A 21,921-nucleotide genomic window follows, 5' to 3' on the forward strand; every position below is an offset into this window, starting at 1 on the left:
CCCCCTCAAAATTGATGTCACATCTTCTCTCCTACTCGAGAAGCCCCCCCCCCGCCCTCCACCAGACAGAAGTCACGTGACTTTCTTTTAGCCTATCGACAGATGGCAGAGGGAAGAGGACCGTGTAATGTATGCATCTGTGAGGGTGCTCACGGGTTGGTAGAGCTGTTGAGTTGGGAGGGGCTTAGCCAGTCACATGATGGTCACACGACTCAATAAAACCCCAGCCAGTTGGGTTCGGGGGATCCACGATGGGGAAGGTGGTTGTGAGCCTGGTGGATGAACTGGTGATGTGTCGTGTGATTGTTGAACTTTTGCTAATAAACCAATTAGTTCTTAATCGCAATGTGTTGCTATGAATTCTTAAGCAAAGAACCCGGGAAGCAAATACGTTACAGAAAGCACTCGCCAATTCTGGTGACCTTGTGTTCCGACTCTCAGTCGCCTTCTCCCCTCCCAAGAACAGGATCTCGGAGCCGCGCACTGAGATATACCTTTAAATAAACCCGACTTACTCTTCCTTTGGTTTTATTTTTTCGCTTCGGCGCGTCTTCCTCCTGCTCGTCCGCCTCGATTTCGTGAGGAAAATCGCTCGCCAAAATCCTCTGGGGACAAGAAAACCCAGGTTTGAGAGCGTTGCTGAGAGGAGGCGACAGTCAGGGGTGATAAATCTGGTCAGACGTATTCCTCGAGGTGATAGGACAGCTGCCCCTCCTCATCCAACCGTCCGGCCCCCCAATTGGTCACCATCCATGGCAATCACCACAAGGCCCCGCCCACCCACCCCCATAATTGGTCACTCGGCATGTCAATCATCACAAGGTCCTGCCTGCCCATAGCCCCACCATTGGTCACCCGGCATGTCAATCATCACGAGGCCCCGTCCACAGCCCCACCATTGGTCACCCGGCTCGTCAATCACCACAAGGACCCCACCCCCGCATCGTCGCTATTGGTAACACTTGTCAATCATCACAAGGCCGTGCCCCTAACCAACTGACACGTCAATGCACACAAGGCCCCGCCCCTACGGTCCCACCATTGGTCACCCATCACGCCAATCACATCATTGCTATTGGTAACATGACATTTCAACCGCCGCAAGGCCACGCCCCCAATCACCTGACATGTCAATCACCACAAGGCCCCGCCCCCGCGGTCCCACCATTGGTCACCCGCCACATTAGTCTTCACGAGGCCCCGTCCCTCCCTCAGCCAATTGGAAGACGGATAGATTCTCCTTTAGCCAATTGGATGATTCTCCACCCGTCGGTCACAAGAGCCCTTTGGCCCCCGACCCCAGGACAATCACGTCCCCAGTCGCACCTCCATCACCCCCCCCCTCCCCTGGTAATTCCCCAGGCACTCACCTGGCATTCGCTGATGCTCTCCTCGTCTTTAGCCTCCGCCTTCTTCGCCTCCGCCTTCTTCTCCACCGCCTCGCTGCACAGGAGGGCCTCCAGGGCCGGCCCCTCAGGGAGCAGGCCCTCCTTCTTCAGGGCCACCTCTGTATCTGGGCAAAGAGGGCGGCAAAGGGGAGAGCATTGGACACTCGCCGGTGACCCCTATAGCCTGGCCGGGCTGCAATTGGGCGTTACCGTACAAATCGTCATGGAAACAAGGTGTCCGTACACTTGCCCGATAAAATCTTCCGGGAACATTAGAGACCGGAGTCGGCCATTCAGCCCCTCGGGCCTGCTGCGCCATTCAATCAGATCATGGCTGACCTGTGACCTCACTCCCATTTACCCACCGTACCCCTCGATACCCCTCGCCCAAACAGAAATCTATTGACCTCAGTCTTGAAAGCTCCAATTTTACCCCAGCATTCGCTAGCCTTTTGCGGGAGAGAGTTCCAGATTCCCCCTGCCCTCTGTGTGAGGAATTGCTTCCTGACATCATGACTACATGACATCACCACCCCCCCCCCCCCCCAACAGCCTGGCTCTAAGTTTACAAATATGTTCCTCGTTCCTGATTTCCCACCAGAGGAAATCGTTTCTCTGTATCTACCCTCGCCAATCCGTTTAAGCACCTCAATCAGATCACCACTCAATCTCCTATACTCGAGGGAATACAAGTCACAGTTTATGCAATCTGTCCTCATAACTTTTATCTCTCTAACCCCCAGAATCATTCAACAACAACTTGAACTTATATAGCACCTTTAACGTAGTGAAACGTCCCCAGGCGCTTCACAGGAGCACGATCAGACAGAATTTGACACCGAGCCCCATGAGGAGGTATTAGGGCAAGGCTTGGTTAGAGAGGTCGGTTTTAAGGAGCGTCTTAGAAGAGGAGAGAGAGTTAGAGAGGCGGAGAGGTTTAGGGAGGAAGTTCCCGAGCCTGGGGCCCAGGCAACAGAAGGCACGGCCACCGATGGTGGAGCGATTATAATCAGGGGTGCTCAAGAGGGAAGAATTGGAGGAGCGCAGAGATCTCGGAGGGGTGTAGGGCTGGAGGAGGTCACAGAGATAGGGAGGAGTGTAGGGGCTGGAGGGGTTACAGAGATAGGGAGGGGTGTAGGGACTGGAGGAGGTTACGGAGATAGGGAGGAGTGTAGGGGTTACAGAGATAGGGAGGGGTGTAGGGCTGGAGGAGGTTACGAAGATAGGGAGGGGTGTAGGGGCTGGAGGAGGTTACGAAGATAGGGAGGGGTGTAGGGGCAGGAGGAGGTTACAGAGATAGGGAGGGGTGTAGGGACTGTAGGGGTTACGGAGATAGGGAGGGGTGTAGGGGCTGTAGGGGTTATGGAGATAGGGAGGGATGTAGGGGCTGGAGGGGTTACAGAGATAGGGAGGGGTGTAGAGCTGGAGGAGATTATGAAGATAGTGAGGGGTGTAGGGGCTGGAGGTGGTTACGGAGATAGGGATTTGATAACTGCACCTAGTGTGGAATGGCACAGCAGAGACCAGGAAAGCCTGAGCCGTGACTCCCAGCACTGGGTTGGAGAGTGGCCAAGGCACATAGCTGCCCTCAGCCTCCGCAGGTTGGGGGCGCTGGGGGGGAGGGGGGGGGGAGCGGTGGGGAAGACCCTGATCCCTCTCTGGCAATTCTTCCCCGAAAGATCCCGAGCTTGTGACGGCATAAAGCCCGGCGGCGAGGCCCCCACAGGCGAATAGCCGGCCCGGCCTGCCCTCTGTCTGGGCTGGCAGGTGAAGAAAGGGCATTTGTTTGCGGTGCAAAGGCGAGGGCACAGGAGGGTAGGGTGGGGAGGGGGTGGAGGGCTGAAACTGCGGTGGGGGAGGGGGGGGGGGAGAGAGAATATGGGAAAGGGGCAAACTCAACCCTCGTGTGGCAACACAGTCAGCGACGATGTCTCCTGGATGCTCGCAGTTCTCCACAGAGTGTCACTGCCGACCACCACCTCGCCTTTAAACCTGAACCTTTAACTGGCAGATAGTCAGCGGGGATGAAATGCTAATTCGTTTGTCCATTAATTAAACGAGTGATCAGTTATTAGTAGGGTCCCCGAGGAGGGAATTCATGACTGCCAATCAGACAATCCTTAAAAGGGGTGAGCCACCGCACTGTCCCGATCGGCTGAGGGACTTCAGGCTGAAGGCAACGCTGATCCATTAGAAAGTAACACACTGATCGGGAGCCCAGGGAAGCTTCATCAATCAAATGGATTCGTCAATGATTTGCTAAAGCGCCCAGCGCTCATCAATCCTGCTCTCATGGCTAGAAGAAGATCTTAAAAGCAACAGTGCCTGATTTAACAGAGAATTACATTGAATGTTACGGCACAGAAACAGCCCGTTTGGCCCCATCGCTCCGCGCCGGGGTTTATGCTCCACTCGAGCCTCCTCTCACCCCTCTTCATCCCATCCCATCACCCGATCCTTCTATTCCTGTCTCCCGCATGTGTTTATCCAGCATCGACACTATTCGCCTCAACCCCTCCCTGTGGCAGCGAGTTCCACATTCTCACCGCTCTCTGGGTAAAGAAGTTTCTCCTGAATTCCCCATTGGGTTTATTAGTGACTGTCTGATATTGATGGCCCCTAGTGCAACTCTAGTATAATATATTATACATTATATTGATGGCCCCTAGTTCTGGTCTCCCTCACAACTGGAAACATCTTCCCTATGTCCACCCTATCGAACCCCCTTCCTAATTTTCAAAGCCCTCTAGAGCAGGTTGTCCCTCACCCTTCCCATTTGCTAGAGTCTGATCTGTACCTCGAGTCCGTCTGCCCGCCTCAGTTCCTTATTCCTTAAAGGGCGGGGGGAGTGGGACTGGCTGAGGTGCTCTTGCAGAGAGCCGGCACGGGCTCGACGGGCCGAATGGCCTCCTTCCGTCCTGTAACCATTCTCTGATTCTGTGCAACCTAACCAGGATTCCTGCTTCTGATTGCTTTCCAGTGACCTGCTGGAGTCTGCATGTATGTGGACATTGGTTTTGACTGTGATGACGCCATGGTTGAATAGCCAGCTAACTGATAGGATGGAGGACACCGATTCAATAGTAGCCTTCAAAAGGGATTGGATCAGTACTTGAAGGAGAATCTGGGGAAAGGGCGGGGGGAGCGGGGCTAACTGGGTTGCTCTTGAAGAGAGCCGGCGGAGACTCGATGGGCCGAATGGCCTCCTTCTGTGCTGTACTGTTCTATGAGTCTATGAATAGTCTCGACAAATAAAAATCCATTCATCTCAATTTTCAATTGACACAACTCCCCCCTGACCCCCGCCACATCCTCGGCAATTTTGGTTTGAGGGGGGGGGGGGAAGAGAGTAATTTTAATGCCTGTCATATTCTGTTGAAATCTGTTCACTGTCAACATGTCAAGACTATGCGTCCCTTCAGCGTTCAGCCCCGAGCCGGTCATAGCGCTAACATCACTTCCTGACGACTGGCTCTGAATGACTGCACGAGAGGCTCTGGCAAGAAAGTGAAGATCTTGACACGACAATCCTATTATTATTGAGAAGAAGTGACATCTTTGTTTATTGGGGTTAGTGAGGGGACTTTTGACTGACTGACGGAAACTGCAGTACGCGAGTCCTTTATAGACTCTGGGGGGAGGCCGGAGGGGGGACCGGGGGGGGGGTGGGGGGGGACCGGGGGGGGTGGAGGGTCACGGTTCTCATTGCCGCTAACAGTGTGTATGCCCCTCTCCCCCGGGCCGGAGTACCGTGGACACGTTGACTGCCATTCCGTGACATGCGCGCACGGGGCTCCGGGCAACGGCAGCCGAGGGAAAAGACCTTCCGTGTTCCAATGGTGCAAAGGCGCTGGCGGTCAAAATGGCGCCCGGGTCACACGCTCCACGTGACCTGTACGCAGAGCTTCACCGCTCCGCCAAGTCACAACATCCGCTACTTTTACACGCAGCGCGCACTGGCAGTCGGGTAAATTGGCCACAATCAGTCGATGTTTATACACACACACACACACACACACACACACACAGGATGGCGACAGATTTGGGAAAGAGGCTTCAGGAAATTGCTCCACAGTGCCACCTAATGGTCAATGCCTGGAACTACACCGTGACTGTTGACATTGCAATGGTACATGGTGACAGAAAAGCACCAACAAAAATCATGGCAATAGAGAGTGCAGGTCCCACAAGATTCTCAATATAAATATATTTTTTTTTAAATAGAGAAGCATATATATTTTATATATATATATATATGATTATTTTACGATATATTTTACAACAATCATACTCGGCCTGGAGCGTTTCCTAGCAACCAGCGCATGACCAGCACAGGCTGAGGCCAGAGGGTAGACTGTTTGCTTGTTCCACGTGGGGGGGAAAAAAATGAAAACTATTTGTAATGTATGCCCCTGTGAGGATGCTCACAGGTTTGTAGAGCTGTTCAGTGGGGAGTGGCTTAGCCAGTCACGTGATGGTCACAAGGCTCAATAAAACCCCGGCCAGTTGGGTTCGGGGGATCTAGAACAAGGGGTCACACAGTCTCAGGATACGGGGTGGGAAATTTAGGACCACTCAGAGGGTGGTGAACCTGTGGAATTCTCTCCCACAGAAGGCTGTGGAGGCCAAGTCACTGAATATATTTAAGAGGGAGATGGATAGATTTCTAGACACAAAAGGCATCAAGGGGTATGGGGGAAAAAGTGGAAATATAGTTTTGAGATAGAGGATCAGCCATGATCATATTGAATGGCGGTGCAGACTAGAGGGGCCGAATGGCCTACTACTGCTCCTATTTTCTGTTTCTATGACCATGGGGCAGGTGGTTGTGAGCCTGGTGGATGAACCGCTAATGTGTCGTGTGATTGTTAAACCTTTTGCTAATAAACCAACTAGTTGTTGATAGCAATGTGTCGCTACGAATTCTTCAGCAAAGAACCCATGAAGCAAATACGTCACATTGTTCATTATGTTAAAAAAAATTGAATTACATTGCACCGAATGAGCGGGCCGATCAAACGGCAAAAAGCAAAAGAGTTTACCGAGTTTAATTTCGCAGGGTCTTAGGCGTGGGTCTTCCAGGATATTCAGGCGCCTCTTCTTACGCCAGCAACGAGCCGGGTAGGTGTACAATTGTCCCGGGGCCAACCCTGGAGGAGAGAAGGAAAGAAGTCGCTCGAGGTTAGAGATTGCCGCGATGGCGGACATATGGCGTGCACAAAGCTCGCCAACTCGAGCGGGAAGGCGTTCCCGGAGGTTTCGTCACATGACCTCCCCCTGCATCCCCCCCCCCCAACCAAGCCCCTCCCCCCCCACTCATCCGCCATTGGTCTCCCCACCCGTCCATCACCACGGCGGCCCTGCCCTCCCACACCCATTGGATGGCGAGCGGAGTCCCTGATTGGATAATCATTGTCCAACAGTCAGTCTTTTTTGCCCCCTTCCCCCCACCTCCAATATTGTTGGGACCAATAAACGAAAAGCGTTCAATAAATGTTTTTGTAAATAAAAACACTATTTCTTTAAAGCCCCCGAGGCTTTCACCCGAGGTTTTGCGCGTGGTAATGCCTGGGAGATCAATCTTCACTTCCTGGCGACTCCAGACCAACCCCGGTGGGTTGATGACCCGAATGTGCACATATGTAATGTTTTGATGATTACAGATAGATTTTATGTTAGATCCAAATCCCGGTTACAACAAGTGCGATCATGAGGAAGATAACCATGGTCAAGGGATAAAATATACACTTGGTACAAAGATCAGGCAGTGGGGTAAGGATAATCACAAGAGGGCCTGGGATCAGGGATGGGAGGAGAAACAGGGAAGCCAACAATGACAATGGGCGACACACGCAAGTCTCTGGGGGGAAATCCCTGCACCAAGTTGCAACCCCCAGAGTCGCCCAACATTTATCCACAGCCTCCGTACCATCGCCCGTCTCCGCCCCCGCCTCAGCTCTTCTGCTGCTGAAGCCCTCGTCCATGCCTTTTTTATCTCCAGACTTGACTATTCCAAGGCACTACTGGCTGGCCTCCCACATTCTACCCGACGTAAACTACAGGTGATCCAAAACTCGGTTGCCCCCGTGTCCTAACTCGCACCGAGTCCCACTCACCCATCACCCCCCCTGTGCTCACTGACCTACATTGGCTCCCGGTTAAGCAACGCCTCGATTTCAAAATTCTCATCCTTGTTTACAAATCTCTCCATGGCCCTCGCCCCTCCCTATCTCTGTAATCTCCTCCAGCCCCACAACCCCCCCCGAGATCTCTGCACTCCTCTAATTCTGCCCTCCTGAGCATCCCTGATTATAATCGCTCCACCATCGGTGGCCGTGCCTTCTGTTGCCTGGGCCCCAAGCTCTGGAACTCCCTCCCTAAACCTCTCCGCCTCTCTCTCTTCCTTTAAGATGCTCCTTAAAACCGACTTTGACCAGGCTTTTGGTCTCTTACTGTAATTACTTCTTATGTGGCTCGGGGTCAGATTTCTGTCTTCTAACACTCCTGTGAAGCGCCGTGGGACCTTTCACTATGTTAAAGGCGCTATATAAATACAAGTTGTTGTTGTTAACTTAACAGCAACGTACATTTATATAGCGCCTTTAACATAGTAAAACGTCCCAAGGTGCTCCACAGGAGCAATTATCAAACAAATTCAATAAGATCAGCCATGATCGTATTAAATGACGGAGCAGGCTCAAGGAGCCAAATGGTCGACTCCTGCTCCTATTTCTTATGTTCTTATTTCTTATGTAAATTTAACACCGAGCCACATAAGGAGATATGAGGACAACAGTTTGGTCAAAAAGGTACGTTTTAAGGAGCGTCTTAAAGGAGTTAAGGCAGGGAGTTCCAGAGCTTGGGGCCCAGGCAACAGAAGGCACGGCCACCGATGGTGGAGCGATTATAATCAGGGATGCTCAGAAGGGCAGAATTAGAGGAGCGCAGAGATCTCGGGGGTTGTGGGGCTGGTGGAGATTACAGAGATAGGGAGGGGCGAGGGCCATGGAGGGATTTGGAAACAAGGATGAGAATTTTGAAATCGAGGCGTTGCTTAACCGGGAGCCAGTGTAGGTCAGAGAGCACAGTGGGTGATGGGTGAGCGGGACTTGGTGCGAGTTAAGACACGGGGCAGCGAGCACAGGGGGTGATGGTGAGCGGAACTCGGTGCGAGTTAGGACACGGGGGCAGTGAGCACAGGGGTGATGGGTGAGCGGGACTCGGTGCGAGTTAGGACACGGGGCAGTGAGCACAGAGGGTGATGGGTGAGCGGGACTCGGTGCGAGTTAAGACACGGGGCAGTGAGCACAGGGGGTGATGGGTGAGCGGGACTCGGTGCGAGTTAGGACACGGGGCAGCGAGCACAGGGGGTGATGGGTGAGCGGGAGTCGGTGCGAGTTAGGACACGGGGGCAGCGAGCACAGGGGGTGATGGGTGAGCGGGACTCGGTGCGAGTTAGGACACGGGGGCAGCGAGCACAGGGGGTGATGGGTGAGCGGGACTCGGTGCAAGTTAGGACACGGGGCAGCGAGCACAGGGGGTAATGGGTGAGCGGGATCACTTGCGGCTGAACAGCTCTGTTTATATCTTTTACCATTTTGTCAATTCAGGTACAACTGTGCTTTAAATCCATGATGAGCGCAGTACCACAGGAGTCCTGTGCCCAATAGCATGAACAAGCAGGTTACTGAGGGACCCTCAACCAACATCACCGAAACCGTAAACTGGGTCATTATCACATTGATGTTTGTGGGAGCTTGCTGTGCGCAGTTTTGACTAAATCAAAAAGTACTTCATTGGCTGTAAAGTGCTTTGTGACGTCCAGTGGTCATGAAAGGCGCTATAGAAATGCAAGTCTTTTTTATATCTGGGGTCTCCTTTAGATTATCACCAGGACCCTGTTGTTCTTTGCTTAGTTTAGAAGATTAAGGGGCGATCTAATCGAGGAGTTTTTGATGACTGAAGGCGTTGATGGGGTAGGTCGAGAGAAGAACAAGGGGGAAGTCATAAAATTAGAGCCCGGCCGTTCAGGGGTGATGTCAGGAAGCACTTCTTTACACAAAGGGCAGTGGGAATCTGGAACTCTCCCCCCAAAAAGGCTGTTGAGGCTGGAAATTTTAAGAAAGAGATCGATAGATTTTTGTTGGGTTCGGGTATTAAGGGTTAAGGAGTCAAGACGGGTGGATGAAGTTAAGATACAGATCAGCCGTGATCTCATTGAATGGCGCAACAGGCTCGAGGGGCCAAATGGCCTGCTCCTGTTCCTATGATTGGTGGAGCAGATTTGAGGGGCTCAATGGCCTCCTCCTGTTCCTATGATTGGGTGAGCAGGTTTGAGGGGCTGAATGGCCTGCTCCTGTTCCTATGATTGGTGGAGCAGGTTTGAGGGGCTGAATGGCCTGCTCCTGTTCCTATGATTGGTGGAGCAGGCTCAAGGGGCTGAATGGCCTCCTCCTGTTCCTATGATTGGTGGAGCAGGTTTGAGGGGCTGAATGGCCTCCTCCTGTTCCTATGATTGGTGGAGCAGGTTTGAGGGGCTGAATGGCCTGCTCCTGTTCCTGTGATTGGTGGAGCAGGCTCAAGGGGCTGAATGGCCTGCTCCTGTTCCTATGATTGGTGGAGCAGGTTTGAGGGGCTGAATGGCCTCCTCCTGTTCCTATGATTGGTGGAGCAGGTTTGAGGGGCTGAATGGCCTCCTCCTGTTCCTATGATTGGTGGAGCAGGTTTGAGGGGCTGAATGGCCTCCTCCTGTTCCTATGATTGGTGGAGCAGGTTTGAGGGGCTGAATGGCCTGCTCCTGTTCCTGTGATTGGTGGAGCAGGCTCAAGGGGCTGAATGGCCTGCTCCTGTTCCTATGATTGGTGGCACAGGTTTGAGGGGCTGAATGGTCTCCTCCTGTTCCTGTGTTACTAGCAGAGGCACAGGGGGTCTTGCCCTGTTAATCGCACTGCTCTGTTGCCCTGACCCTCATTGGGAGGTCTGCTTTCGAGGCCGGAAGTTGGGAGCTAGGGGGTTGCTGCTCCGGGAGCGATGAGCGGCGACCATGGGCAGCGTGGCGGTGTACCACGGCAAGGTACAGCGCGTGCTGGTGCAGGAGGGTGACGTCGATGAAGAGTGTTGTCACCAAGGTCCAGGTCGGTGATTGGAGCGCGGGCAGGTACAGCAGGAGCGGCGAGGTCGGGGCGAAGGAGCGGCGAGAGATTGTAGAGGGACGTGGTCGGGGCCCGGGAGAGGCGAGGGGCCCAGGGGCAGCACGGGCCCAGCCCACACTGTGCGATATGTGAGCGCACTAGGCCCGTGCAGCAGAGCAGGTCTCCAGTCGTCCTGGTTAACCCTTGCCCCTGGACCAAGACCTCACTCTGTCAAGCCCCGTGTGGTGGCTGGTGTGCAACGGTCACCCCACGTTAAAAAAATCCACCCACAGGAATCTTCCACCCTTCAGGATGAAGTTCGGGATCCGGAATATTAGGTCCTTCATTGAAACACCTGAACTCATCCCTTTTTGACGTGGAAGCAAGTCATCCTCGCTTCGAGGGACTGCCTATGATGATACTCTGGGGTTCTGCTCGGCCCGTCCGCTCCAGTTTGTGGCTCGGGAATTTATTTTGGGGGTTTATATCAGCTCCCAGTGGGATCATCCATCCATGTTTGTACTGAGAGCTGGACAGCCAGGGCTGCACTTCAGGACAAATCAAATTACCCGCTTGAAGCACTCACATCTCACTTTCCCTTAATTAAAACCAGTTATAGATTCCCAATCGCTTGTCTGCACCAGCCCGATGCCGACCTCCGACCTTTCCAGTGCGGTTCAACGGGAGCCAAGCGTTTAATTGCGGTAAATGACTCCGATTAGCTTGTCACATCACGGACCACTGGGGACCTCAGCTTAACCCAGACTGATGGGGTGAAGATTTCCTCTCTGCATGCAGCACACACTCAAACACAAGAGTTTAGACGAATGAGAGGTAATCTTATTGAAACATACAAAATTCTTACAGGGCTTGACAGGGTAGATGCAGGGAGGGTGTTTCCCCCCGGGCTGGGGAGTCTAGAACCAGGGGTCACACAGTCTCAGGATAAGGGGTCGGCCATTTAGGACTGAGATGAGGAGGAATTTCTTCACTCCGAGGGTGGTGAATCTTTGGAATTCTCTGCCCCAGAGGGCTGGGGAGGCTCAGTCGTTGAGAACATTCAAGGCTGAGATCGATAAGATTTTTGGATATTCAGGGAATCGAGGGATATGGAGATCGGGCGGGAAAGTGGAGTTGAGGTCGAAGATCAGCCGTGATCTCATTGAATGGCGGAGCAGGCTCGAGGGGCCGAATGGCCGACTCCTGCTCCTAATTCTTATGAGAGACGGTAAAAATATTTATATAGCACCTTTCATGACAACCAGACGTCTCAAAGCGTTTTACAGCCAGTGAAGTAATTTTAGAGTGTAGTCACTGTTGTAATGTAGGAAACGTGGCAGCCAACTTGCGCACAGCAAGCTCCCACACACAGCAATGTGATAATGGATGAGTGCAGCTCCAACAACACAATAAACGCGACACCATCCAGGACAAAACAGCCCACTTTGATCGACACGCTACCCACCACCTTCAACACTCGCTCCCTCCACCACCGGCGCCCCCTGGCTGCAGTGTGCACCGTCTACAAGATGCACCGCAGCAACTCGCCAAGGCTTCTTCGGCAGCACCTCCCAAACCCCGCGACCTCTACCGCCTAGAAGGACAAGGGCAGCAGGCGCATGGGAACACCACCACCTCCACATTCCCCTCCCAGTCACACACCATCCCGACTTGGGAAATATATCGGCCGTTCCTTCATCGTCGCTGGGTCAAAGTCCTGGAACTCCCTCCCTAACAGCACTGTGGGAGCACCTTCACCACACGGACTGCAGCGGTTCAAGGCGGCAGCTCACCACCACCTTCTCAAGGGGCAATTAGGGATGGGCAATAAATGCCGGCCTTGCCAACGATGCCCACATCCCGTGAACTAATTTTTTTTTTAAAACGGTTGGCCCTCTCATCTCAGAGGCCAGAGGTGGAGGAGTGCAGAGATCTCAGAGGGTTGCAGGGCTGGAGGAGCTAGGGAGAGTGGACAGGGGACAATGAGGACCACGTCTGGAAATCCCGAGGTGCAGCTCGAGCCTGTTTTATTCAGGAATACGGGAGGTTCGAACTTGCAACAATTGAGCTCCAAATGACCTCACCCAACATTTACCCAACAGCCAATGTTAACTTAACAGCAGCAACAATTTGCATTGATATCATCAATATCATCATTATCATCATCATAGGCAGTCCCTCGGAATTGAGGAAGACTTGCTTCCACTCTAAAAATGAGTCCTTAGGTGGTTGAACAGTCCAATACGAAAACCACAGTCCCCGTCACAGGTGGGACAGATAGTCGTTGAGGGAAAGGGTGGGTGGGACTGGTTTGCCGCACGCTCTTTCCGCTGCCTGCGCTTGGTTTCTGCATGCTCTCGGCGACGAGACTCGAGGTGCTCAGCGCCCTCCCGGATGCACTTCCTCCACTTAGGGCGCTCTTTGGCCAGGGACTCCCAGGTGTCGGTGGGGATGTTGCACTTTATCAGGGAGGCTTTGAGGGTGTCCCTGTAACGTTTCCTCTGCCCGCCTTTGGCTCGCTTGCCGCGAAGGAGTTCCGCGTCGAGCTTTGGGAGTCTCGTGTCAGGCATGTGAACTATGTGGCCCGCCCAGCGGAGCTGGTCGAGTGTGGTCAGTGCTTCGATGCTGGGGATGTTGGGCCTGGTCGAGGACGCTAACGTTGGTGCGTCTGTCCTCCCAGGGGATTTGCAGGATCTTGCGGAGACATCGTCGGTGGTATTTCTCCAGCGACTTGAGGTGTCTACTGGACAAGGTTGCATTGATACAACCCCTTTGACATTGTAAAAAAAAATTATCCCAAGGCGTTTGATAGGAGCGATTATCAGACATAATTTGACACCGAGCCAGGCAGGGCTGCAAGGCTGGAGGAGAAAGGGAGAGTAGATGAGGGACAATGCGGAAGATGTCTGTAATTTCAGTTGTGTCGAAAGCAAGAGCCTGTTTTATTCAGGAAAACGGGAGGGTCGACAGCGGGTTAACAAAAGGCAAAACACCACGGTTGCAAGTCAGACAGCCACGGATCAATAACTTTACAAAGAGTTTTAGTCTGTGGATCAAACACTTGTAAAGCAAGGACCCCGATTGCCCCGTGTTGGCGTGAAGGCGAGTGGGAGGAATTAATGACATTTTTAAGAAAAGGCCAGCAGTAGGAATTAACGAGCGCGACAAATTAATTAAATAAAAGCAGAGGCAGATGGGCTCCATCAAATGACACGGGGGCAGCCACACAAAAGACCGAAACTGTATTAATATTTCTGGAATTCATTTAAAGAGCTGCTGTGATTCTTATCACCGCTCTGTTTAATGGCGGGGACTTGGGTACCCAGCAACTACAGGAGGAAATAATTGGATACGAAATGGCGAGGGGAGTTGTTAACCAACTAAAGAAAGACTTGCATTTATATAGCGCCTTTCACGACCACCAGACTTTTACTGGCAATGAAGTACTCTTGAAGTGTAGTCACAGTTGTAATGTAGGGAACCCAACAGCCAATTTGTGCACAGCAAGCTCCCACAAACAGCAATGTGATAATGACCCGATAATCTGTTTTTGTTATATTGATTGAGGAATAAATATTGGCCCGAGGACACCCGGGATAACGCTCCTGCTCTTCTTCGAAATAGTAGGCGTGGGATCTTTTACGTCCACCTGAGAGAGCAGACGGGGTCTCGGTTTAACGTCTCATCCAAAAGACGGCCCCTCCGACAGTGCGCCGCTCCCTCAGTACTGCCCCTCCGACAGTGCGCCGCTCCCTCAGTACTGCCCCTCCGACAGTGCGCCGCTCCCTCAGTACTGCCCCTCCGACAGTGTGGCACTCCCTCAGTACTGCCCCTCCGACAGTGCAGCACTCCCTCAGTACTGCCCCTCCGACAGTGTGGCACTCCCTCAGTACTGCCCCTCCGACAGTGCAGCACTCCCTCAGTACTGCCCCTCTGACAGTGCGGCGCTCCCTCAGTACTGCCCCTCTGACAGTGCGGCGCTCCCTCAGTACTGCCCCTCCGACAGTGTGGCACTCCCTCAGCTCTACCCAGGGAGTGTCAGCCTGGATTTTTGTGCTCAAGTCCCTGGAGTGGGACTCAAACCCACGACCTTCTGACTCGGAGGCGAGGGTGCTGCCCACTGAGCCACTGGCTGACACTGGAACTAAGTAAGGAGCAAAGGGTAGGGGCTTGAAGTGGCCGCCAGAGGTGGCCTGAGGGTGGTGAGACGAGAGGCATAAAGGGTCACGCGGGTGGGAGAAAGCTCTGCACTGACAGGCTGGGCCCAGAGCTAGCCAGGGAGTGCGGTGAGAGGTGGTGTCGGAGCGGGATCGAGTGCGGGAGTACAGCGAGTGGGAAATGAGGGTTGGGGAAGGGTCTGGATTAGGGCCTAAAATGAGGAACAAATGGGAACAGTCTGTACACAGATGTGACTGGGGGGGGGGGGGGGGTGCTCAACCATGCCACCTAGTGGCCGGAGGTCTGCCATAACAGTGTGACAGGCAAATGTTGACATAGGGTTTTCCGATTATAAAATAGTGACATGTTGACATACGGTTACACAGTAGAACTGTCGATATTAAAAAATGTGTCTCAGAAACCATGGCACAGGAGGGGTAAGGTGTGCCACTTTCAATGTTATGTATCGTATAACTGTCTGTAAAACGAATAATATATTATATAAAGACGGCATGCTTAGCGTGCATTTTCAGTCCGTCACATTGTAAATTTCTATGTCACACCATATAAAGAAACACAAACCCTCATTTGGAATCTACGCAAACTCTCCAGTAACAGACAATACCGCCTGCTTCCTAATTGACCTCACCAATCACATTTAAGAGACAAAAATGTTCTAGACAGAGAGGAAAAGGAGGCGGGGTGGCGTTGCTGGTTAAAGAGGAAATTAATGCAATAGTAAGGAAGGACATTAGTTTGGATGATGTGGAATTGGTATGGGTGGAGTTGCGGAAAACCAAAGGGCAGAAAACGCTAGTGGGAGTTGTGTAGAAGCCACCAAACAGTAGTAGTGGGGTTGGGGACAGCATCAAACAAGAAATAAGGGATGTGTGCAATAAAGGTACAGCAGTTATCATGGGCGACTTTAATTTACATATAGACTGGGCTAACCAAACTGGCAGCAATGCGGTGGAGGAGGATTTCCTGGAGTGTATTAGGGATGGTTTTCTTGACCAATATGTCGAGGAACCAACTAGAGAGCTGGCCATCCTAGACTGGATGTTGTGTAATGAGAAGGGACTAATTAGCAATCTTGTTGTGGGGAAGAGTGACCATGATATGGTAGAATTCTTTATTAAGATGGAGGGTGACACAGTTAATTCAGAAACTAGGGCCCTGAACTTAAGGAAAGCTAATTTCGACGGCATGAGGCGTGAATTGGCTTGAATAGACTGGCAAATGATACTTAAAGGGTTGACGGTGGATAGACAATGGCAAACATTTAAACATCACATGGATGAACTTCAACAGTTGTACATCCCTGTCTGGAGTAAAAATAAAAAATAAAACCTTTTGGCTAAGATCATGCGTAACTGACCTGACAGGGGAGTAACCATGACCCCAAAGTGGTTCTCCCTGGATCAGGAAGGTGGTTCTCCTATGCTTTTTGGAAATAGGAGGTGGGTGGGGTGGCCTGACCCATCCACCTCCATGGCACAAACCTGGTATTGCAGTACTTCCAGGAACGGTGCAGTGGCTCTCGGCCTTTTGGCTAAGAGCATTGGCGCAGAGTGATCCTTGATGTGTGCAAGGTGACCTCTGGCGTTTGTGATTTGACAAAGAATTGGAAAGAATGGCAACGAAAAATTTAAAAAAATAAAATTAAAAAAAACAGGGAAGGTGGCTCAACTGTGGCGAACAAGGGAAATTAAGGATAGTGTTAGATCCAAGGAAGAGGCATATAAGTTGGCCAGAAAAAGCAGCAAACCTGAGGACTGGGAGAAATTTAGAATTCAGCAGAGGAAGACAAAGGGTTTAATTAGGAGGGGGAAAATAGAGTACGAGAGGAAGTTTAGGGAACATAAAAACTGACTGAAAAAGCTTCTATAGATATGTGAAGAGAAAAAGATCAGTGAAGACAAACGTAGGTCCCTTGCAGTCAGACTCGGGTGAATTAATAATGGGGAACAAAGAAATGGCAGACCAACTGAACAAATACTTTGGTTCTGTCTTCACGAAGGAAGACACAATGACCTTCCAGATGTAGTAGGGGACCGAGGGTCTAGTGAGAAGGAGGAACTGAAGGATATCCTTATTAGGCGGGAAACTGTGTTGGGATTGAAGGCCGATAAATCCCCGGGGCCTGATTGTCTGCATCCCAGAGTACTTAAGGAGGTGGCCCTAGAAACAGTGGATGCATTGGTGATCATTTTCCAATAGTCTATCGACTCTGGATCAGTTCCTATGGACTGGAGGGTAGCTAATGTAACACCACTTTTTAAAAAAGGAGGGAGAGAGAAAATGGGTAATTATAGACCGCTTAGCCTGACATCAGTAGTGGGGAAAATGTTGGAATCAATTATTAAGGATGAAATAGCAGCGCATTTGGAAAGCAGTGACAGGATCGGTCCAAGTCAGCATGAATTTGTGAAAGGAAAATCATGCTTGACAAATCTTCTGGAATTTTTTGAGGATGTAACTAGTAGAGTGGACAAGGGAGAACCAGTAGATGTGGTGTATTTGGACTTTCAAAAGGCCTTTGACAAGGTCCCACATAAGAGATTGGTGTGCAAAATCAAAGCACATTGTATTGGGGGTAATGTACTGGCGTGGATAGAGAACTGGTTGGCAGACAGGAAGTAGAGAGTCGGGATAAATGGGTCCTTTTCGGAATGGGAGGCAGTGACTAGTGGAGTGCCGCAGGGCTCAGTGCTGGGACCCCAGCTCTTTACAATATACATTAATGATTTGGATGAAGGAATTGAGTGTAATATCTCCAAGTTTGCAGATGACACTAAACTGGGTGGCGGTGTGAGCTGTGAGGAGGATGCTAAGAGGCTGCAGGGTGATTTGGACAGGTTAGGTGAGTGGGCAAATGCATGGCAGATGCAGTATAATGTGGATAAATGTGAGGTTATCCACTTTGGTGGCAAAAACACAAAGGAAGAATATTATCTGAATGGTGGTAGATTAGGAAAAGGGGAGGTGCAACGAGACCTGGGTGTCATGCTACATCAGTCATTGAAAGTTGGCATGCAGGTACAGCAGGCGGTGAAGGCGGCAAATGGCATGTTGGCCTTCATAGCGAGAGGATTTGAGTATAGGAGCAGGGAGGTCTTACTGCAATTGTACAGGGCCTTGGTGAGACCTGGAATATTATGTTCAGTTTTGGTCTCCTAATCTGAGGAAGGAAGTTCTTGCTATTGAGGGAGTGCAGCGAAGGTTCACCAGACTGATTCCAGGGATGGCTGGATTGACATATGAGGAGACACTGGATCAACTGGGCCTTTATACACTGGAGTTTAGAAGGATGAGAGGGGGATCTCATAGAAATGTCTAAGATTCTGATGGGACGGACAGGTTAGATGCAGAAAGAATGTTCCCAATGTTGGGGAAGTCCAGAACCAGGGGACACAGTCTTAGGATAAGGGTAGGCCATTTAGGACTGAGATGAGAAGAAACTTCTTCACTCAGAGAGTTGTTAACCTGTGGAATTCCCTGCCGCAGAGAGTCGTTGATGCCAGTTCATTGGATATATTCAAGAGGGAGTTAGATATGGCCCTTATGGCTAAAGGAATCAAGGGGTATGGAGAGAAAGTGGGAAAGGGATACTGAGGTGAATGATCAGCCATGATCATATTGAATGGTGGTGCAGGCTCGAAGGGCTGAATGGCCTACTCCTGCACCTATTTTCTATGTTTCTAACTTGCAGCAATTGAGCTCCAAATGACCTCGCCCAACATTTACCCAACAGCCAATGTTAACTTAACAACAGCAACAACTTGATATAGTCCCTTTAACATAGCAAAACAATCCCAAGGAGCTTCACAGGAGCGATTATCAGACATAATTTGAGACCGAACACGGAGGGTTGCAGGGCTGGAGGAGAAAGGGAAAGCGGACGAGGGGCGATGAGAACAACGTCTGGATTCCGGTTGTGAGGGAAGCTGGAGCCTGTTTTATTCAGGATAACGGGATTTGAACCCGAGGATTAAAATGTTAAAATGGAGGCGTGGCTGAACTGGGAGCCAATGTAGTTCAGCGAGCACAGGGATGATGGGAGAACGGGACTTGGTGCGAGTTAGGACACGGGCAGCCGAGTTTTGGATCACCTCAAGTTGATGGAGGCATTTGGTCCAAAAGGAGATATCCGGACAGGTGACAGAGGTAGGTTTTAAGGAGCATCTTGAAGGAGGAGAGAGAGGCGGAGAGGTTTAGGGAGGGAATTCCAGAGCTTGAAGCCCAGGCAGCTGAAGGCACGGCCACCAATGGTGGAGCGATGGGAATCGGGGGGGCGGGGGGGGATGTACAAGAGACCAGAATTGAAGGAGAACAGAGATCTCAGAGGATTTTAGGGCTGGAGGAGGGTTCCGAGATAGGGAGGGGGCGAGCCCATGGAGGGATTTGAACTTAAAAATTAAAATGTTAAAATCGAGGCATTGTCGGACCAGGAACCAAAGCAGGTCGGTGGGCACAGGAGGTGATGGGAGAGCGGGACTTGGTGCGAGTTAGGACATGGGGGCAGCCGAGTTTAGGATGAGCTTGCGCTGACAGAGACATGTGGATCTTGAGGCCCGAGAGTGACGTGCTTTATATCAGCAGCGGTTGACGTCACGGTGCAGGAGGAAGCTTAATGATGCTGTCATGTGACAATGTCACAGGGACGCAACGAGGAACACGCTACAACTCGTGCCAGACATTGCACCTCGTGACAGGTGCAAAATAATCTGAAAACACTGGAGGCTCGTGAGCTGCAAATGGAATCGGTCACATTCTCATCTTCAACATTCCCTGACCAAAGGACAATTAAACTCGGCGTAATCTCGTACGTGGAGCTCCAAGGCAAAGCTTGGAGGCGGAGCCCCAAGGTGGAGCCCAGACACGTAGCTCCGAGGTGGAGCCCCAAGGTGGAGTCCGGACATGGAGCTCCGAGGTGGAGCCTGGAGGCGGAGCCCAGACATGGAGCTCCGAGGCGAAGATTTATGGTGGAGCCCAGACGCGGAGCCCGACGCAGAGCTCAGATGCGGAGCTCCGAGCTGAAGCCCAGAGCCCAGATGCGGAGCCCCAAGGTGGAGCCCTGACGCGGAGCTCCGAGGTGGAGCCCCGACGCAGAGCTCAGATGCGGAGCTCCGAGCTGAAGCCCAGAGGCCAGATGTGGAGCCCCGAGGTGGAACCCAGACGTGGAGCTCTGAGGTGGAGCTTGCACAACACTTAAATTACAGCAATTAGATCTTCTGGTCTCAGAGAGCCTCCCTAAACACAGCCCCAAATTCACACTAGAAAGATACATTGTGCTTTAGATGCTTTAATGCTTCTGTCATCATCCTATTTATCATCCGCTCATAATCTATATATAACTCTATTCATATATAATCAGTGCTTAATCCCTCCTCCTTTCAGGATTAGCCGTTATTCCAGACCCCACGACTTGGCTTTGATTTTCAGTCCAATCAGTTTGTGCAGCGAGACAGAAATGCTGCAGCCTATAAAAATATTACACACGGGCACTGCACCAAATTAACTCCTTCGCTACTCAGCACCAGGGCTCTCCCTCACCATCTGCAACTGATGCTCAAGGGTAACACTGGAGAGAGGGAGGGAGGGAGGGAGGGAGGGGGAGAGGGAGCGGGGGAGAGAGAGAGAGAGAGGGGGGGGGGAGAGAGAGGGGGGGGGAGAGAGAGGAGAGGGGAGAGAGAGAGGGGGAGAGAGAGGGGGAGAGAGAGGGGGAGGGAGAGAGAGGGAGAGAGGCGGGGAGAGAGAGGGGGGGTAGAGAGGGGGAGGGAAGAGAGAGGGGGGGAGAGAGAGGGGAGGGGAGAGGAGAGAGAGAGGGGGAGAAAGAGAGGGGGAGAAAGAGAGAGGGGGAAGAGAGAGAGAGAGGGGGAGAGAGAGAGAGGGTGGAGAGAGAGAGAGGGGAGAGAGAGAGAGGGGGAGAGAGAGAGAGGGGGAAAGAGAGAGAGGGGGAAAGAGAGAGAGGGGGAGAGTGTAATGTATGTAAACATCATGTAACTGTAACCTTCATGCAACTCCTGTACACTGTACTTACACCCTAGAAATGCACACCCTGACCACAGGGGGTGAACTTGTGGGAGACACTCTTCATCTGGGTTTCCAGGTATAAAAGGGGAGGTCCCACCCAGGGTCAGCACTCCTTGGTCCTGGGAATAAAGGCTAAGGTCACGTAGTGACTGTACATGCCTCGTGTGAGTTTGTAGTAAGGTGCAGGGACACCACATTTGGCGACGAGAAACGGGAATCACTGAACCACGAGGATGGCCACCGGTAGCACAGAGGAACGTTACTGTGTGGGTGAGGACTGGGACGACTTGGTGGAAAGACTCCAGCAGAGCTTTGTCACGAAGGACTGGCTGGGAGCGACAGCGGCTGACAAGCGGAGGGCGCATCTACTGACCAGCTGTGGACCACAGACGTATGCGCTGATGAAAGACCTGCTCGCACCCCAAAAGCCGGCGGACAAGTCCTTTGAAGAGCTCAGCCAGCTGATCAGTGAGCATCTCGAGCCGGCGAGTAGCGTACACACGGCCCGGCACCGGTTCTACACACACCGGCGTCGGGAGGGACAATACATCTCGGACTTCGTTGCAGACCTGCGGCGCTTGGCCAGTCTCTGTAAGTTCACAGCCGCCTGCAGAGGGGGAGATGTTAAAGGAACTTTTTCATTGAGGGCATTAATCATGCCGGGATTTTCAGGAAGCTCATAAAGACCAAGGACTTGACTTTAGAAAGGGCGGTGTTGATAGCTCAGACCTTCATGGCAGGGGAAGAGGAGACCAAGCTAATTTACGTGCACAGCCCTGGTCCCAACGTGGCGATGGACCAGGGAGTTAACATGGTGAACGCGGCTCAGGGCCCGCAGGCAGGCAAGGGCATTTCGAAACCGCCCAGGCAGCAACAGGCTCGAGGGTGGGCCCGCAACAGGGACAATGGAAAGGGGATCGGCAATTCACGCCATCACGAGGAACATTGCGTCCCGCGATGGGACCATTAACACCCACCATCAGAGCGCTTAGAAACAACCAAATGGGCAATCAGAGAGGAATGCTGGTAACAGTCCCTTTGTTAACAACAATCTCAGATCATGCTGGAGGTGCGGGGGTAGACACACTGCCAAAAGCTGCAGGTTTCAGCAATATACCTGTAGGATTTGTAACGTCAGTGGACACTTGGCCAGGATGTGCAAAAAGGCAGTAGCAAGGCTAATCTGCGAGACAGAGGAACCAGACGAG

At 51.9% G+C, this 21,921-nt stretch overlaps 1 protein-coding gene across 1 annotated transcript in view; it reads right to left on the reverse strand.

Moving 5' to 3' along the window:
* The window catches only part of dpf1 (double PHD fingers 1), a 79,895-nt gene that overhangs the window by 54,895 nt on the left and 3,079 nt on the right, over positions 1–21,921 (reverse strand). The window contains exons 2-4 of the mRNA XM_070867573.1: positions 6,431–6,538; positions 1,371–1,513; positions 516–605 (exon numbers count right to left, since the gene is read on the reverse strand). Coding sequence (XP_070723674.1) covers positions 516–605; positions 1,371–1,513; positions 6,431–6,538 — 341 coding nt within the window. The remainder of the gene's footprint in view (positions 1–515; positions 606–1,370; positions 1,514–6,430; positions 6,539–21,921) is intronic.

The sequence above is a fragment of the Pristiophorus japonicus genome, chromosome 26 (assembly GCF_044704955.1).
Source record: "Pristiophorus japonicus isolate sPriJap1 chromosome 26, sPriJap1.hap1, whole genome shotgun sequence".
Lineage (NCBI taxonomy): Eukaryota > Metazoa > Chordata > Chondrichthyes > Pristiophoridae > Pristiophorus > Pristiophorus japonicus.